The sequence below is a fragment of the Triticum dicoccoides genome, chromosome 5B, assembly GCF_002162155.2.
Source record: "Triticum dicoccoides isolate Atlit2015 ecotype Zavitan chromosome 5B, WEW_v2.0, whole genome shotgun sequence".
NCBI classification, from domain to species: domain Eukaryota; kingdom Viridiplantae; phylum Streptophyta; class Magnoliopsida; order Poales; family Poaceae; genus Triticum; species Triticum dicoccoides.
This window is the reverse complement of record NC_041389.1, coordinates 691,523,096-691,540,370: the sequence shown is the minus strand read 5'-3', so window position 1 is coordinate 691,540,370 and position 17,275 is coordinate 691,523,096. Positions and strand designations below refer to the sequence as shown.

The following is a 17,275-nucleotide window of genomic DNA, read 5'->3' as shown; positions in this document are numbered from 1 at the left end:
GAGCTCGAGTAGTGACATGACAGTTGGCCATTGGTTTTGTTTTACGCGCCACTATATTTGTTTCCACACTTTGCCAAAAAGCCGAGCCCTTTTGCTCCGTGCCTTGAAACGAATCGACACTCGTGGCCAATCATGCCTCACACAACAATCCGTCCTCTTTGTTCAAGAACGACGAACCTCTCTTCTTCTTTGCGTCTGCATCGAGTATGCGACTCCAACTGCGGCTAGTAGTTGTCCTCAACTTTTCTATCCTTGCGGGCACCCCCATTATGGATCATGTTCATCATCGCCTCATCGGTGGCCTCCGTCCAGCTTGGGGGAGGCATTCTTCCGAACAGTGACCGCGGAGTGCCGGACGAGGGCTCTTCGGACGGAAACCGTGGGCGAACGAGCTATGGCCACTACGACTCCATGAACAAGTACTTAGTGTTGAGGTCGACGACATACGATAGATGGTGGTCGGAGTGAACGGAGACAATGTCGGATTGTGAAATTGCACGGCCTCCGGATGGGTTTTTGGATGGATTCGCGGTGTCGGAATTTGACGTGCCGGACGTTTGGACCCCGGAGCTACCCTGACTTGGGCCTGACTTGTGGAGTTTCGGAAGTCCGGATCATTCCGGCTCGGGATCAACTAGTTGGTGAGCGCTCCTTCGGGAGCCTCCCAACGATCACCTGGGAGTGGGCTCAGAGAGCGCCAAGTGGCGCGCTCTCGGCCGCGTCACGTGTCGTGCTCTGGACGCTCCCTCCGTTTTTTTTATTTTTCCGCACACATTTTCGGTTTTTTAAATGGTTTTTTTCCGGTTTGTCACCGGTCTTTTCTAGCTTTTTTGAAAAAAAAACTTTTTTGCACGAAAGAGCACATTTTTCTTTTTTTTCGTGAGGTACACGGTTTTGCTTTCGCGAGATGCATTCGAAAACGAAAAAAAGATGCGTTTTTTTTTTCGCGAGAGGCACGGCCGTGCCTCTCGAAAGCAAAAAGAAATACATTTTTGAGTGGCATGGTTTTGCTTCCTCGAAAAGTATGGTCGTGCCTCCAGAAACGGAAAAAGGTGTCTGGACATTCATCGGTGTCACGTCTCTCTGTGGGCTGTATTAATTTTTTATGGCGTGGGCTGTATTGGTCCTATTTTTTTTGAGGGGTGACAAAGGGCTGGATCTAGACCACTGGGCATGGTTCTAAGCGGGCCGTTGCCCGAGGCCCGCCTCACTCGCCCATATTGGGCCTGGTTCTCCGAGAAAATGGCAACCGAGCCGATTCGCAAAACCCTAGTAAGCCCTCCCCTGTTTTGCTAAAAAAAAAAGTAAGCCCTCCCCGGCCCCGCCGCACGCACGACAACCCCACCCACCGGCCACCGCAAGGCGAGCGAGCAACCTACCGTCTCCGGCGCCGGCGGCAGGCGAGGATGGGTCGGGAGAAGTCCCGGAGGCTCTCTGGCAGCCGAGATTTCCGGCAGCGGCTGGTGCTGGCGACGCTGACCTCCACCCCCATCACCATGAATGACATCCGCGCCGGCGAGGGGGGCCTCCGCCCGCACGAGATGTCCCTCCTCCGCCTCCTCGACAAGGTCTCGGACCAGCACGTCATCGACGTCAACGACACAGGCAAGGCTGCGCCGGCTCGTGGCTTCTTCGATTCGGGCTGGTGGCTGATTTCGTGGCTGCTCTCGCAGGGACCAAGGTCGGGTACAAGCCCGGGGTGGTCATCGGCGGGAAGGACCTGGAGCACGACTGCGGGGTGCACCGTGGGATCGGCTACTTCATCGAGCCGCTCCTTCTGCTCGGCCTCTTCGCCAGGTCGCCCTTGTCCGTTCGTCTCAAAGGTGAAGGGCGTTTGCTTATCCTGTTTCTGCCCGAGTTCAATTGATTGATTGCCATGTTTTCTACTGGAGCTCCGGAATTGCGATACCATCTCAGCCAGAGGTTGCACGATTAGATTGTTCTAGAATTTTTAGCTATCCAGTCTGACCCATTGTTCGGTCCAATGGGTTGTTTCAGTTGGCGTATATATGTGGCTTATGTGAGTGGACTCTGTTCTGGTGTGGATTGTTTTGACAAAGGTAGTTTTATTGGGGTTTAGTTAATTTGGCTGAATTCACTGTCGCCGAGTAAGCAAACCTTTTTAGCCCTTTCTCACGAACTCGCGATCCTTGTGGCCGTTTATTTTTCCTAATGAAGATGCTCTGTTAACATCAGGCTTCACAAGCTTTCATAAGCCAACATCTAAAATAAGGCTTCTTTAGTTCTGCACAAAATTGATGGTCATTGTTGTTACTGATCATACAAGCACCTTTACGGAGTCTAAATTTGACACCATGCTTGTAGGAATCACAATTTCTCCAGAAGGTTGATGGCCATCGCCGTTACTGATCATACAATTTTTTTTGCTTCTGAATTTAGTATGGAGTCTAAATGTGATGCCATTCTTTTTAGGAATCACAAATGATACAAAGGACCCTTCTGTGGATACTTTCCGGATGGTTACGTTGCATATGCTCAAGCACTTTGGCGTTCCTCTTGAGGGGCTGGAGCTTAAAATTGAAAGCCGGGGAGCTCCTCCTCGTGGTGGTGGTGAAGTGCTTCTCCGAGTTCCCAATATAAACAGTACATTAAAGGTGTGTTGGAGTTTACTTCTGCTTCCGTTTCATGATTTCTGTTGACATTCCCCTTCTAATATCAAGTGTTTTTGCAGGCAGTTAATTGGATTGATGAAGGAATGGTAAAGAGGATAAGAGGTGTAACATTCTCAACCAATGTATCTCCAAAGATTGTAACCCGTATCTTCTATGCTGCACGTGGACTCTTCAATAAGTTCATTCCGGATGTTCATATCTTCACCGATCATAGAGCTGGTGGATTGTACGTTTCCAGCTCGAAGTAGAATCTGTTGAATATTACTAGTGACACACTCTGCTGTTATCTTGTAACGCCCCAAGACCGGAGTTTCAGATGCCTTCTAGCTATTCCGAGTTTCGTCGTGTGATTTGTTTTATTTGTTGCATTCATCCTTGCATCATGTGCATTGCATCATGTCATCATGTCATCATATCATTAATTTTTTAAAACCTCAACTAAATAAATTGTATGGATTTTTCGATCCATTTAAATCGAGGGACTCACATGGTGACTTCTCTTTATAACATATCCTCCAATATTAGGGAGCTATATTAAATATTCCACTATTTTGGAATCACCAAAACACACTTACAAAATAATTTCGTTCCTTTTCTGCTTCAAGTTTGGTCTCCAACCTTGCCAATATTTATTTCATCATTTTCCGGAGATCCACCAAAAATCCAAACATTTTTGGACCTTCCCAAACCTCACTTCCTATTCAAATCATTTGAATTTAAATCAAATGAGTTTGAATTTAATCTTTCAATCTTGGCCTTTCTATTTTTCTCGGAACAAACTCATTTTTGCGAGTCCGGAAAAATTATCCCCATGTCCTACTTCTTCCCCTAACCCCTCTTTCTTTTCTTTCCTATCTCTGTTTTGTTTTTATTTTCTTTAGAGAGAGAGAAAGAAGGAGCCCAGCAGCCTGGGCCTCCCATCCTCCCGCGCCGGCCCAAGGCCAAGGCCCATCGGGCCCAGCCGGCCCCAGCACCTAACCCTAGCCCGACTCCCATCGGTCTCCATCTCTCCCTCGTTCTCCTCCAGTGCCGCTACCCCGTGCCCGATCCCCACGCACAGCCTCGACCCCCCTCGCTCCCGTGGCCGCTCCCCTCGATCCCCCCATCCTCCTGACGCCGCCAGAGAGAGAGGGTAGCGAGCTCCCATGCGCCTTCTCCCCAGCGGCCTCAAGCCCTCGCCGGAGCTGCACCCAAGCCGCGCCGCCGGCCAAGCCCCTCGCCCCCTCGCACTCCAGATCGGGAGAGGAGCTCCCGATCCAGAGTCGGTCGCTGCACCAGGCTTCGTCTCTGCTGCCCGCCTTCGTTCGCCAGTGCCGCGTCTTCCTCCTCTACTCCCGAGTCCCCGCTTCGCAGCTGCGCCTCCCCATCAGCATCTCCGGCGCCCCGGCCTCCCGTCGGCCCCTGCTGATGCCATGGTCGCCTCGGCAGCAAGATCGCCTTCGCCTCTCCTGCTGCATCGCCGACCTGCATCGTCTCGGTTTCCCGCGACCTCGCGCCGCAGCCATCCTCTTCACCCCGCGTCCCCACCGGCTCCCGTCGCTGGAGTTCATGCCCAAGGCCGCTGCAACCTCACCTTCGGCCATGCCTTGCTTTCCTGTGCTGTTGTTCGCTGCACGCCAAGACCACCCCCGTGGATTTTGCCTAGTACCACTATGACCCGTGTGCGACTATGCGGATTCACCAAGTACCCCCTCCAGCAAGACCGACGCCTGAACAAGCACACCGGCTCTGTGGATTTCGGCAAGTCCCTCCGACGACCGGCGCTTAGTACCACTACGTTTGCCTTGTACATCTACACCAAGACCGGACCGACAAGTACCACGACGTCCGTGAACCACTACCGTCGCCCCGAAGATGTTGGATTCGTCAAGTACCTCTCCGAAAAACGAACGTGTACCACTACTTCCACGACGCCCGTGAACGTCTACCTCCACGACGACCCGTGAACGTCTACGAGATGTACCACTACCGTCGACCCGTGAACGTCTACTTCCCTCTACGAACTCGATCCGCCCGAAACGCACGCTTCGAAGGTATAACACCGAGACGATGTCCGTGGACCGAATGCATGTTGTATGAGATGCCCGTTTTTGCATCGTGTCCGTTTGTCACTCGTTTCCATGCCACTATCCCGTGGGAACCCGGTAGACGGGATCACCCCACCATCTTCTGCATGTTTCGCACATCCGCACACTTGCTCTTTTGCACCGGTATCTCAATGAGTTATCGGATCATCGGAATGTTGCCGTGGCACCATTTTCGTTATTGTTGCTGTGGCACCATTTTCGTTATCGTTGCCGTGGCACCCCTTTCGTTCCGCCATGGTGACCAAATGCTCCTTAACATGCTTATGTCAACATTTTCATAAAAAAATGCATAAAACTTGCATATGTCATCCGCATCATGATAATAACAATTAAAATGTTTAAACTTGTTGTTGCATTAAATTGCTAAATGCATATGGGGATTTACCGGATTTGTTGTTTTTATATCCGGCCCCATTTAAATTGTTTAGATGGTATAGTTTATATTATGCTTCACCTCTTGCCATGTTTAACATCAGTTAATATTGTTGGGTAGCTTAAACGAGAGATAACTAAATAATTGATGTGGTGTTTCGTCAACATGCACCTCGTTGCATATTGAGCTCCACTTAACTTGTAGTATTGTTTGTTGCACTTTGTCATGCCATGCCTCATTAAACCGGATATGCATCATACTTGTTTGCGCATCATGCCATGTTTATGTGATGTTTGTTTACTATGTTGTTTGTTTCTTTCCGGGTTGCTTCTCTCGTTAGCTTCGGTTTCGTTCCGGAGTTGTGAGGATTTGTTCGTCTACGACCGTTTGTCTTCTTCTTGGACTCGTTCTTCTTCCTTGCGGGATTTCAGGCAAGATGATCATACCCTCGAAATCACTACTATCTTTGCTATGCTAGTTTGCTCGCTCTTGCTATGCCAATGCTACGATGCCTACCATTTGCTTGTCAGCCTCCCAAATTGCCATGTCAAACCTCTAACCCACCATGTCCTAGCAAACCGTTGATTGGCTATGTTACCGCTTTGCTCAGCCCCTCTTATAGCATTGTTAGTTGCAGGTGAAGATTGAAGTTTGTTCCTTGTTGGAACATGGAGATGTTGTTCCTTGTTGGAACATGTTTACTTGTTGGGATATCACAATATATCTTACTTAATTAATGCATCTATATATACTTGGTAAAGGGTGGAAGGCTCGGCCTTATGCCTGGTGTTTTGTTCCACTCTTGCCGCCCTAGTTTCCGTCATATCGGTGTTATGTTCCCGGATTTTGCGTCCCTTACGCGGTTGGGCTATAATGGAAACCCCTTGACAGTTCGCCTTAAGTAAAGCTCTTCCAGCAATGCCCAACCTTGGTTTTACCATTTGCCACCTAGCCTTTTCTTTCCCTTGGGTTCTGCAGACTCAAGGGTCATCTTATTTAACCCCCCCCCGGGCCAGTGCTCCTCTGAGTGTTGGTCCGAACTGGGCAGCCTGCGGGGCCACCTCGGGGAAACTTGAGGGTTGGTTTTACTCGTAGCTTGACCTATCTGAGTGTGCCCTGAGAAAGAGATATGTGCAGCTCCTATCGGGATTTGTCGGCACATTCGGGCGGTGTTGCTGGTTTAGTTTTACCCTGTCGAAATGTCTTGTTGTACCGGGATACCGAGTCTGATCGGAGTGTCCAGGGTGGAGGTCTATTCCTTCGTTGACCATGAGAGCTTGTCATGGGCTAAGTTGGGACACCCCTGCAGGGATTTGAACTTTCGAAAGCCGTACCCGCGGTTATGGGCAGATGGGAATTTGTTAACGTCCGGTTGTAGAAAACCCGAAGTTGACCTTAATTAAAATACATCAACCGTGTGTGTAACCGTGATGGTCTCTTTCCGGCGGAGTCCGGGAAGTGAACACGGTGTTGGAGTTATGCTTGACGTAGGTTGCTATAGGATCACTTCTTGATCATACTTTTATCGACCGTGCTTTGCCTTCTCTTCTCGCTCTCATTTGCGTATGTTAGCCACCATATATGCTAGTCGCTTGCTGCAGCTCCACCTCATTACTCCATCCTTCCTATTAGCTTAAATAGTCTTGATCTCGCGGGTGCGAGATTGCTGAGTCCCCGTGGCTCACAGATACTTCCAAAAACCAGTTTGCAGGTGCCTATGTTACCGTGCAGATGACGCAACCAAGCTCAAGGAGGAGCTCGATGAAGATCTTGCCCTTTGTGTTGTTTCGTTCTAGTTGATCAGTAGTGGAGCCCAGTTGGGGTCGATCGGGGACCTTTGTCGCATTTGGGGTTCTTCTTTTATTTTGGTTCCGTAGTCGGACCTTGATTGTATCTGGATGATGTAATGTTTTATTCTTGTAATTGTGTGAAGTGGCGTTTGTAAGCCAACTACGTATCTCTTTCCCTTATGTATTACATGGGTTGTGTGAAGATTACCTCACTTGCGACATTGCTTTCAATGCGGTTATGCCTCTAAGTCGTGCTTCGACACGTGGGAGATATAGCCGCATCGAGGGCGTTATAAGTTGGTAATCAGAGCCTTCCCCGACCTTAGGAGCCCCATTGCTTGATCGTTTTTAGCGGCCGAGTTGTGTCTAGAAAAATGTTTTGAGTCATTTAGGAATTATATATCGGAGAGTTTAGGAATTCTTTTTACTCCTCAGTCCCTTCGTCACTCTTGTGAGGCATCCTGACGTAGAGTTTTGACTCTTCTCTTCTCGAATTTCACTAATTTTTTTTAGGATCACGCGGGTATCTTGGAATCGTTCCGATGGTTTTATGATGAGAACATTGTCTTGGTGCCTCCTGTCAGGGGTTTAGTGGAAGTGTCCCGGGGAGTTGAGCTCTGAGGTGTTGTCGTCATAATTTTATCGTTGCAGTTCTGGAATACCTGAGTTTAGTACGCCGACATCGAAAATCTCTCTTATGCAGTTGTTGGTGAGATAACCCCGATAACCCAGTACTGAGGTGAGTACGGGAGTATTGCCATGACTTGTATAACGGATGCTTTTCGAAGGTTGAGGTAGACGATTTCCGAAGGTTTCTTGGTTATGTGTTGAAGGATGGATACAGCTGGATGTAGGATTTGTTAGTTTTGGGTGAGATATTATGCTTCCCCTGTATCCCCAACACCTGATTGCATAAACGGAAAATTTCGGGAGTTTCATAGGTGGGAATTCAAGTAGCTCTTAGGATATCTTTCCAACGGATGTATGATATGAAATTGGGGTTCGACGTCTAGTGGTCCGCCTATTCACGGTCGATTTTACAGTGGTCTCGTTGTGTCTTAAAGAGTCCTTGGCTATGCCGACTCGGGGACGCTTCGTAGTCATGTGCACTGCCTTGTACATGATGGTGCTGTACGATCGAGCCCGTGTAGGCCCCACCACGAAAACATCGGACGAAATCTCTATCATATGTTTGTTCTGGCTTATTTTGCAAGCCAATCCTTTGTTTTGTTTTGAGTTGTGGTATTCGAGTTGCTTCGAAGTCAAGTATTGATTCCATACCTTTCCTAAATGGTGTTCTCATATTGCTATGTGAATACTAATCCTTCTTGATCATCGAGATTGTCTTGCCAATCCTTTTCAACCAGTGTGTCTCTCTTCAAGTGGATCCGATCATTCTCCCCATCCGCAAGATCAATTCTAAGTTTTCTCAATGGTGTTCATTCCAACTGCCCCAAGTTGCCTTTGTTTTTCCCGCCCTCCCACCCTTTTTGTTCAAGGACTCAGATATCTTAATCATGTATCCTTTTATTGATGGGAAGTCTCTCCATTCTTTTCCGTCAATGTTCTTATCCGGTGATTCTCAAGAAGATACTAACGGAGCTCCAAGTTCATCACTCTTCATTCTCGTTTTCTTCTCCGGTGGATTTACCTCAAGCTTTTGGTGTTGATCATATCCTTATCCTCGTTCAAATGCTATCCCATGCCGGTGCCTCTCATAATTGTTCATCTCTCTCTATTCTTATTCGGAGTGCTCAAGATATCTCGAAGATTCGTGTTTCCGCTCTACTTTCGTTCAAGTTCTTTCGAGGATGTTCCCTCATTCAAGCCATTTAACTCAACCGGTGCAGCCTCTCTTTTAAATCGTTCAACGCTGTTTCTTTTGAGTGGACCCTAACCCACAGGTCTGTTCCCAGGATCTTACCTGACTCTTATTTTCCCGGAGCTATCCTCAAAGTTCTTGTCAAAGTTTGACATAAGAATGATTTATCATCAGTCAAATGTTTTCTCCAAGATCTTTTCAAATTCTCTTCACCGTTGGCTCAACCTCTTCGTTTGGATTCTTCCGGAGTGTCTAAATAATTCTTGGTGGTGTTTCTCATCGTCATTCTCAGATATTGAAGACCGATGAAGACTTTTCCTCCATATCTATCCGCTCTCTCAGAGATTCGTGATTCTAGCTTGTTGCCATCCTCTCATAATTATTTGCGATTGTGAGATATTCTTTTTATCCATCCGGTGCAAATTCGGGAGTCTTTTCAGTTTGATTCTCTGAAGGCCATTATTTCGGGATTATTCATTCTCAGCTTTCAGTTATCACTCTCCAATTTTACCGGTGCATCAAGTGATCTCTAATCAGCTCGTGATCTCTGCGCTCTCATGTATCTAAATCCTCTCAAGCATCCTTCGTTCATTTGCTAATTCTTACCGGTGATGCACCCCAACTTCGATCATTTTCAATTCTTACGGTGGTTCTTTCAAGATCTCTCTTCCTTGTTCATCATATCAATTCATTTGTTGTTCCAATCCTACCGGTGGTTCGTTGAAGACCTTCTCAAGTTTACGCTATATCTCTTTTAATCCTTTCTACGAGAATAAGTAGTATGCCAAATCCGTTGATTGTCGTCAATTTAATTGGTGAAGGATAAGCATAACATAATTCTTATTCTTGTTCATCCAAGTGATTAATTCTTTATTCCGGAGGCCCTTAAAATTCTCGGTTTCGTTTGTTTCATCTTCTCTTTTTCCCGGAGTTCCAAGCTCTAATTATCACGGAGATCCATCTAAATCATTGCAAGGATTCACCTTGTGTTTTCAATTTCTCTTTCTTTTCATTCCTTTTGTTTACCGGAGTTTATTCATGGAGGCTATACATGGTGGTCCATCAACGATTTTATCCCTTCTCCAAGTGTTCATCAAGATTCTTTTCTAAGAAACTCAAGCATTCTTCATCTTGCTATCCGGAGTGCAATTTCTTTCTACCGTATCTTTGGAGGTGGTATTATGTCCTTCATGATAATTCCCCTTCGTTGCTTCGTGAGTCACAAGTTATCAAGAATGAGATATTTTAAATCCATCAATCTCTTCTTTGGAGTTATCTTGGGTTATATTTCACCTATAGCCTTCCCTAAGGAATGTTGCTAATTTTGGTGCTTATAATTGACCCAAGTTCTTCATTATCCTTCCGGTGATATAGCTTTCTTGTCTCCTTGTTCATTCCAATCCAATTCTTTTCCCATGAGTGGCAGGTTTTTCATCTCTTAATTTGAGAGGTATTCCATAAGACCATATCAAGCTTATTATTTTCGTTGTGGGTTTTCCAACAACTCCTTTCTAGCTTCAGTTGTAACCGTGCTCTCTCAAGATATTGTTTTCCTTCGTTCACTACATTCCATTCTTACTTTTGTTCCGGATGCAGTGTGTTGTTCATTTCATCAAGTATCCTCTCATCTTGTCAAGTTCATGTTCAATTCCTTCCATGTTCAACTGGAGTACTGCCCGAATTTTGGTCTTCCTTGATCCCTTTTCTTTAACCGAAGTGTTTTCTATATATATCTTCCCTTCTACCTCAAGGTTTTGCAATGCTCTTTGTCCCTCGTTTCTAACGTAGTGTTTTTGACCTAGTTCACCTTCGTGGTATTCTTTTCTCGAATTTGTTCAACCTCGCAAGGTTCTTTGGTTTCACTCATTTGTAAAAGAAGCATCTTAGTTTACCTCTTCTCTTTCTCCTCCGTTTGTCCCTCCGGTGCCATTCTAGATCTCGGGACGAGATCCTCTTGTAGTGGTGGAGTGTTGTAACGCCCCAAAACCGGAGTTTCAGATGCCTTCCAGCTATTCCGAGTTTCGTCGTGTGATTTGTTTTATTTGTTGCATTCATCCTTGCATCATGTGCATTGCATCATGTCATCATGCCATCATATCATTAATTTTTTAAAACCTCAACTAAATAGATTGTATGGATTTTTCGATCCATTTAAATCGAGGGACTCACATGGTGACTTCTCTTTATAACATATCCTCCAATATTAGGGAGCTATATTAAATATTCCACTATTTTGGAATCACCAAAACACACTTACAAAATAATTTCGTTCCTTTTCTGCTTCAAGTTTGGTCTCCAACCTTGCCAATATTTATTTCATCATTTTCCGGAGATCCACCAAAAATCCAAACATTTTTGGACCTTCCCAAACCTCACTTCCTATTCAAATCATTTGAATTTAAATCAAATGAGTTTGAATTTAATCTTTCAATCTTGGCCTTTCTATTTTTCTCGGAACAAACTCATTTTTGCGAGTCCGGAAAAATTATCCCCATGTCCTACTTCTTCCCCTAACCCCTCTTTCTTTTCTTTCCTATCTCTGTTTTGTTTTTATTTTCTTTAGAGAGAGAGAAAGAAGGAGCCCAGCAGCCTGGGCCTCCCATCCTCCCGCGCCGGCCCAAGGCCAAGGCCCATCCGGCCCAGCCGGCCCCAGCACCTAACCCTAGCCCGACTCCCATCGGTCTCCATCTCTCCCTCGTTCTCCTCCAGCGCCGCTACCCCGTGCCCGATCCCCACGCACAGCCTCGACCCCCCTCGCTCCCGTGGCCGCTCCCCTTGATCCCCCCTTCCTCCTGACGCCGCCAGAGAGAGAGGGTAGCGAGCTCCCATGCGCCTTCTCCCCAGCGGCCTCAAGCCCTCGCCGGAGCTGCACCCAAGCCGCGCCGCCGGCCAAGCCCCTCGCCCCTCGCACTCCAGATCGGGAGAGGAGCTCCCGATCCAGAGTCGGTCGCTGCACCAGGCTTCGTCTCTGCTGCCCGCCTTTGTTCGCCAGTGCCGCGTCTTCCTCCTCTACTCCCGAGTCCCCGCTTCGCAGCTGCGCCTCCCCATCAGCATCTCCGGCGCCCCGGCCTCCCGTCGGCCCCTGCTGATGCCATGGTCGCCTCGGCAGCAAGATCGCCTTCGCCTCTCCTGCTGCATCGCCGACCTGCATCGTCTCGGTTTCCCGCGACCTCGCGCCGCAGCCATCCTCTTCACCCCGCGTCCCCACCGGCTCCCGTCGCTGGAGTTCATGCCCAAGGCCGCTGCAACCTCACCTTCGGCCATGCCTTGCTTTCCTGTGCTGTTGTTCGCTGCACGCCAAGACCACCCCCGTGGATTTTGCCTAGTACCACTATGACCCGTGTGCGACTATGCGGATTCACCAAGTACCCCCTCCAGCAAGACCGACGCCTGAACAAGCACACCGGCTCTGTGGATTTCGGCAAGTCCCTCCGACGACCGGCGCTTAGTACCACTACGTTTGCCTTGTACATCTACACCAAGACCGGACCGACAAGTACCACGACGTCCGTGAACCACTACCGTCGCCTCGAAGATGTTGGATTCGTCAAGTACCTCTCCAAAAAACGAACGTGTACCACTACTTCCACGACGCCCGTGAACGTCTACCTCCACGACGACCCGTGAACGTCTACGAGATGTACCACTACCGTCGACCCGTGAACGTCTACTTCCCTCTACGAACTCGATCCGCCCGAAACGCACGCTTCGAAGGTATAACACCGAGACGATGTCCGTGGACCGAATGCATGTTGTATGAGATGCCCGTTTTTGCATCGTGTCCGTTTGTCACTCGTTTCCATGCCACTATCCCGTGGGAACCCGGTAGACGGGATCACCCCACCATCTTCTGCATGTTTCGCACATCCGCACACTTGCTCTTTTGCACCGGTATCTCAATGAGTTATCGGATCATCGGAATGTTGCCGTGGCACCATTTTCGTTATCATTGCCGTGGCACCATTTTCGTTATCGTTGCCGTGGCACCCCTTTCGTTCCGCCATGGTGACCAAATGCTCCTTAACATGCTTATGTCAACATTTTCATAAAAAAATGCATAAAACTTGCATATGTCATCCGCATCATGATAATAACAATTAAAATGTTTAAACTTGTTGTTGCATTAAATTGCTAAATGCATATGGGGATTTACCGGATTTGTTGTTTTTATATCCGGCCCCATTTAAATTGTTTAGATGGTATAGTTTATATTATGCTTCACCTCTTGCCATGTTTAACATCAGTTAATATTGTTGGGTAGCTTAAACGAGAGATAACTAAATAATTGATGTGGTGTTTCGTCAACATGCACCTCGTTGCATATTGAGCTCCACTTAACTTGTAGTATTGTTTGTTGCACTTTGTCATGCCATGCCTCATTAAACCGGATATGCATCATACTTGTTTGCGCATCATGCCATGTTTATGTGATGTTTGTTTACTATGTTGTTTGTTTCTTTCCGGGTTGCTTCTCTCGTTAGCTTCGGTTTCGTTCCGGAGTTGTGAGGATTTGTTCGTCTACGACCGTTTGTCTTCTTCTTGGACTCGTTCTTCTTCCTTGCGGGATTTCAGGCAAGATGATCATACCCTCGAGATCACTACTATCTTTGCTATGCTAGTTTGCTCGCTCTTGCTATGCCAATGCTACGATGCCTACCATTTGCTTGTCAGCCTCCCAAATTGCCATGTCAAACCTCTAACCCACCATGTCCTAGCAAACCGTTGATTGGCTATGTTACCGCTTTGCTCAGCCCCTCTTATAGCATTGTTAGTTGCAGGTGAAGATTGAAGTTTGTTCCTTGTTGGAACATGGAGATGTTGTTCCTTGTTGGAACATGTTTACTTGTTGGGATATCACAATATATCTTACTTAATTAATGCATCTATATATACTTGGTAAAGGGTGGAAGGCTCGGCCTTATGCCTGGTGTTTTGTTCCACTCTTGCCGCCCTAGTTTCCGTCATATCGGTGTTATGTTCCTGGATTTTGCGTCCCTTGCGCGGTTGGGCTATAATGGGAACCCCTTGACAGTTCGCCTTAAGTAAAGCTCTTCCAGCAATGCCCAACCTTGGTTTTACCATTTGCCACCTAGCCTTTTCTTTCCCTTGGGTTCTGCAGACTCAAGGGTCATCTTATTTAACCCCCCCCCCCGGGCCAGTGCTCCTCTGAGTGTTGGTCCGAACTGGGCAGCCTGCGGGGCCACCTCGGGGAAACTTGAGGGTTGGTTTTACTCGTAGCTTGACCTATCTGAGTGTGCCCTGAGAAAGAGATATGTGCAGCTCCTATCGGGATTTGTCGGCACATTCGGGCGGTGTTGCTGGTTTAGTTTTACCCTGTCGAAATGTCTTGTTGTACCGGGATACCGAGTCTGATCGGAGTGTCCCGGGTGGAGGTCTATTCCTTCGTTGACCGTGAGAGCTTGTCATGGGCTAAGTTGGGACACCCCTGCAGGGATTTGAACTTTCGAAAGCCGTGCCCGCGGTTATGGGCAGATGGGAATTTGTTAACGTCCGGTTGTAGAAAACCCGAAGTTGACCTTAATTAAAATACATCAACCGTGTGTGTAACCGTGATGGTCTCTTTCCGGCGGAGTCCGGGAAGTGAACACGGTGTTGGAGTTATGCTTGACGTAGGTTGCTATAGGATCACTTCTTGACCATACTTTTATCGACCGTGCTTTGCCTTCTCTTCTCGCTCTCATTTGCGTATGTTAGCCACCATATATGCTAGTCGCTTGCTGCAGCTCCACCTCATTACTCCATCCTTCCTATTAGCTTAAATAGTCTTGATCTCGCGGGTGCGAGATTGCTGAGTCCCCGTGGCTCACAGATACTTCCAAAAACCAGTTTGCAGGTGCCTATGTTACCGTGCAGATGACGCAACCAAGCTCAAGGAGGAGCTCGATGAAGATCTTGCCCTTTGTGTTGTTTCGTTCTAGTTGATCAGTAGTGGAGCCCAGTTGGGGTCGATCGGGGACCTTTGTCGCATTTGGGGTTCTTCTTTTATTTTGGTTCCGTAGTCGGACCTTGATTGTATCTGGATGATGTAATGCTTTATTCTTGTAATTGTGTGAAGTGGCGTTTGTAAGCCAACTATGTATCTCTTTCCCTTATGTATTACATGGGTTGTGTGAAGATTACCTCACTTGCGACATTGCTTTCAATGCGGTTATGCCTCTAAGTCGTGCTTCGACACGTGGGAGATATAGCCGCATCGAGGGCGTTATATATCTCCTCGTGTCCTGCTATTAAAAAATTTAAACGTATACATCTTTTGGCAGGTCAGCAGGCTATGGCGTATCTGTAGTTGCTGAGACCACAACAGGCTGTCTGATTTCCGCAGATTCTACTGTGAGTTATCCCAATGTTGATGAAATGAGTGAACAATCTGAGAAGCCTGAGATAATGACTCCAGAGGATCTTGGTGAGCAAGTTGCATCGATGCTGCTAGAAGAGGTGGCTCAAGGAGGAGTTGTTGACTCAACACACCAGGTCTGGTATTTCATTCCAGTTTATTCCTTTCTTATATTATTTAGCAGGCTGGTGGCAGATCTTTTTATTTTGTGGCTGATAATTTGTGTTTTCTTTACGCCTCCTGTACGGTTCACAATCACTACTGTTTTTTTTGTCTACTCTGAAGCACTTGGACCGTTCTGCAACAATAATGGTCATTTATTTTGGCTGATGATGTTGTAGGAAGATAAATTGGCAATTCTAGCACTTTTCCCCCTCGAGATCACAGCAGGGGTTATAGAGGCGGGGTGTCCCGATCTTTCAATGAGATGATAACTATCGATTTGGTGGAGACGACTTTGACGATCGTGCGCGAGCTCTAGTAATTGGTCCAGTATGTATAGCAGCAGGGCCTGAGGGTGTAACAATTGTATTGATGTCCTCATCAAGGGGGGAATCCTTTCTTCCACTGTATCAACTCAAAAGCCAGCCATGAAAGCTGGATAAGAATTACAAATTCAAACTGAACATAGTATGCATGGATGTAGTCCGTTAGAATGATTGTTTTATCCAAGTTCTTCTGCCAACCTAGTCCTTGGTTCATTTTGGCAAGATGATGTCTGAGACTGTGTCTGCCTTTCCTTCTATGGCTCCTTTTGAATCTTGCTTCTTCTGTTAAGTCACATGATGTTTCTCTTGTAAACAATTTGCAGGGCCTTCTGTTCATGCTGTGCGCTCTGTGCCCGCCCGATGTGTCAAAGGTTCGTGTGGGACAGCTGACACCGCGCGCTATAGAATCACTTCGAAACATCAAAGAGTTCCTTGATGTCAAGTTCATCATCAAGCCCGACCCAAACTCAAACACGGTCACTCTAAAATGTGTTGGTGCGGGAGTGAGGAATCTTGCTCGGAAGATTTCATAAACAGAACTACCATGAACCTCATCTAGGATGGAAAGCAGTGTTTTGGAACCGTAACAAAATATTTTCTAGTTTTGTTGCAAGTGTGTCGTAGATCTTCTTCCCCGTAGTAGTTTTGATGTAAGCTAGCTGATCCAGAATGGATTTGCCTGATCATATTATAAAGTACCCTCAATTGTATATCATAGATCTAATAGAGCAACTACTTCTGTTTCCTGAGAAAACATGGGTGTGAGCCTTTCACGTTGAGATTTCATAAACATGGGTGTAGACCTTCTCAAGTTTACGCTATATCTCTTTTAATCCTTTCTACGAGAATAAGTAGTATGCCAAATCCGTTGATTGTCGTCAATTTAATTGGTGAAGGATAAGCATAACATAATTCTTATTCTTGTTCATCCAAGTGATTAATTCTTTATTCCGGAGGCCCTTAAAATTCTCGGTTTCATTTGTTTCATCTTCTCTTTTTCCCGGAGTTCCAAGCTCTAATTATCACGGAGATCCATCTAAATCATTGCAAGGATTCACCTTGTGTTTTCAATTTCTCTTTCTTTTCATTCCTTTTGTTTACCGGAGTTTATTCATGGAGGCTATACATGGTGGTCCATCAACGATTTTATCCCTTCTCCAAGTGTTCATCAAGATTCTTTTCTAAGAAACTCAAGCATTCTTCATCTTGCTATCCGGAGTGCAATTTCTTTCTACCGTATCTTTGGAGGTGGTATTATGTCCTTCATGATAATTCCCCTTCGTTGCTTCGTGAGTCACAAGTTATCAAGAATGAGATATTTTAAATCCATCAATCTCTTCTTTGGAGTTATCTTGGGTTATATTTCACCTATAGCCTTCCCTAAGGAATGTTGCTAATTTTGGTGCTTATAATTGACCCAAGTTCTTCATTATCCTTCCGGTGATATAGCTTTCTCGTCTCCTTGTTCATTCCAATCCAATTCTTTTCCCATGAGTGGCAGGTTTTTCATCTCTTAATTTGAGAGGTATTCCATAAGACCATATCAAGCTTATTATTTTCGTTGTGGGTTTTCCAACAACTCCTTTCTAGCTTCAGTTGTAACCGTGCTCTCTCAAGATATTGTTTTCCTTCGTTCACTACATTCCATTCTTACTTTTGTTCCGGATGCAGTGTGTTGTTCATTTCATCAAGTATCCTCTCATCTTGTCAAGTTCATGTTCAATTCC

At 46.5% G+C, this 17,275-nt stretch overlaps 1 protein-coding gene across 2 annotated transcripts; it reads left to right on the top strand.

Annotated features, from left to right (window-relative positions):
• Positions 1-1,280: 1,280 nt before the first annotated feature.
• On the top strand, positions 1,281-16,290 carry LOC119312670 (probable RNA 3'-terminal phosphate cyclase-like protein). 2 transcript variants are annotated; one of them, XM_037588416.1, is made up of 6 exons: positions 1,281-1,605; positions 1,674-1,823; positions 2,434-2,615; positions 2,693-2,859; positions 14,987-15,197; positions 15,872-16,290. In XM_037588416.1, the coding sequence occupies exons 1-6, from the start codon at positions 1,407-1,409 to the stop codon at positions 16,079-16,081; spliced, it is 1,119 nt and encodes a 372-aa protein (XP_037444313.1). In that variant the 5' UTR covers positions 1,281-1,406; the 3' UTR covers positions 16,082-16,290. The 2 variants fall into 2 exon arrangements, with proteins under 2 accessions (XP_037444313.1, XP_037444314.1); XM_037588417.1 differs by lacking the exon at positions 15,872-16,290 and adding an exon at positions 15,402-15,865 and having other exon boundaries at positions 1,282-1,605.
• Positions 16,291-17,275: the final 985 nt, after the last annotated feature.

Coding starts and splice junctions, on each gene's coding strand:
- LOC119312670 (XM_037588416.1), top strand. CDS start 1,407: ATGGGTCGGGAGAAGTCCCGGAGGCTCTCTGGCAGCCGAGATTTCCGG. Junction 2,616..2,692: donor ATATAAACAGTACATTAAAG/GTGTGTTGGAGT, acceptor GTGTTTTTGCAG/GCAGTTAATTGGATTGATGA. Junction 2,860..14,986: donor GATCATAGAGCTGGTGGATT/GTACGTTTCCAG, acceptor ATCTTTTGGCAG/GTCAGCAGGCTATGGCGTAT.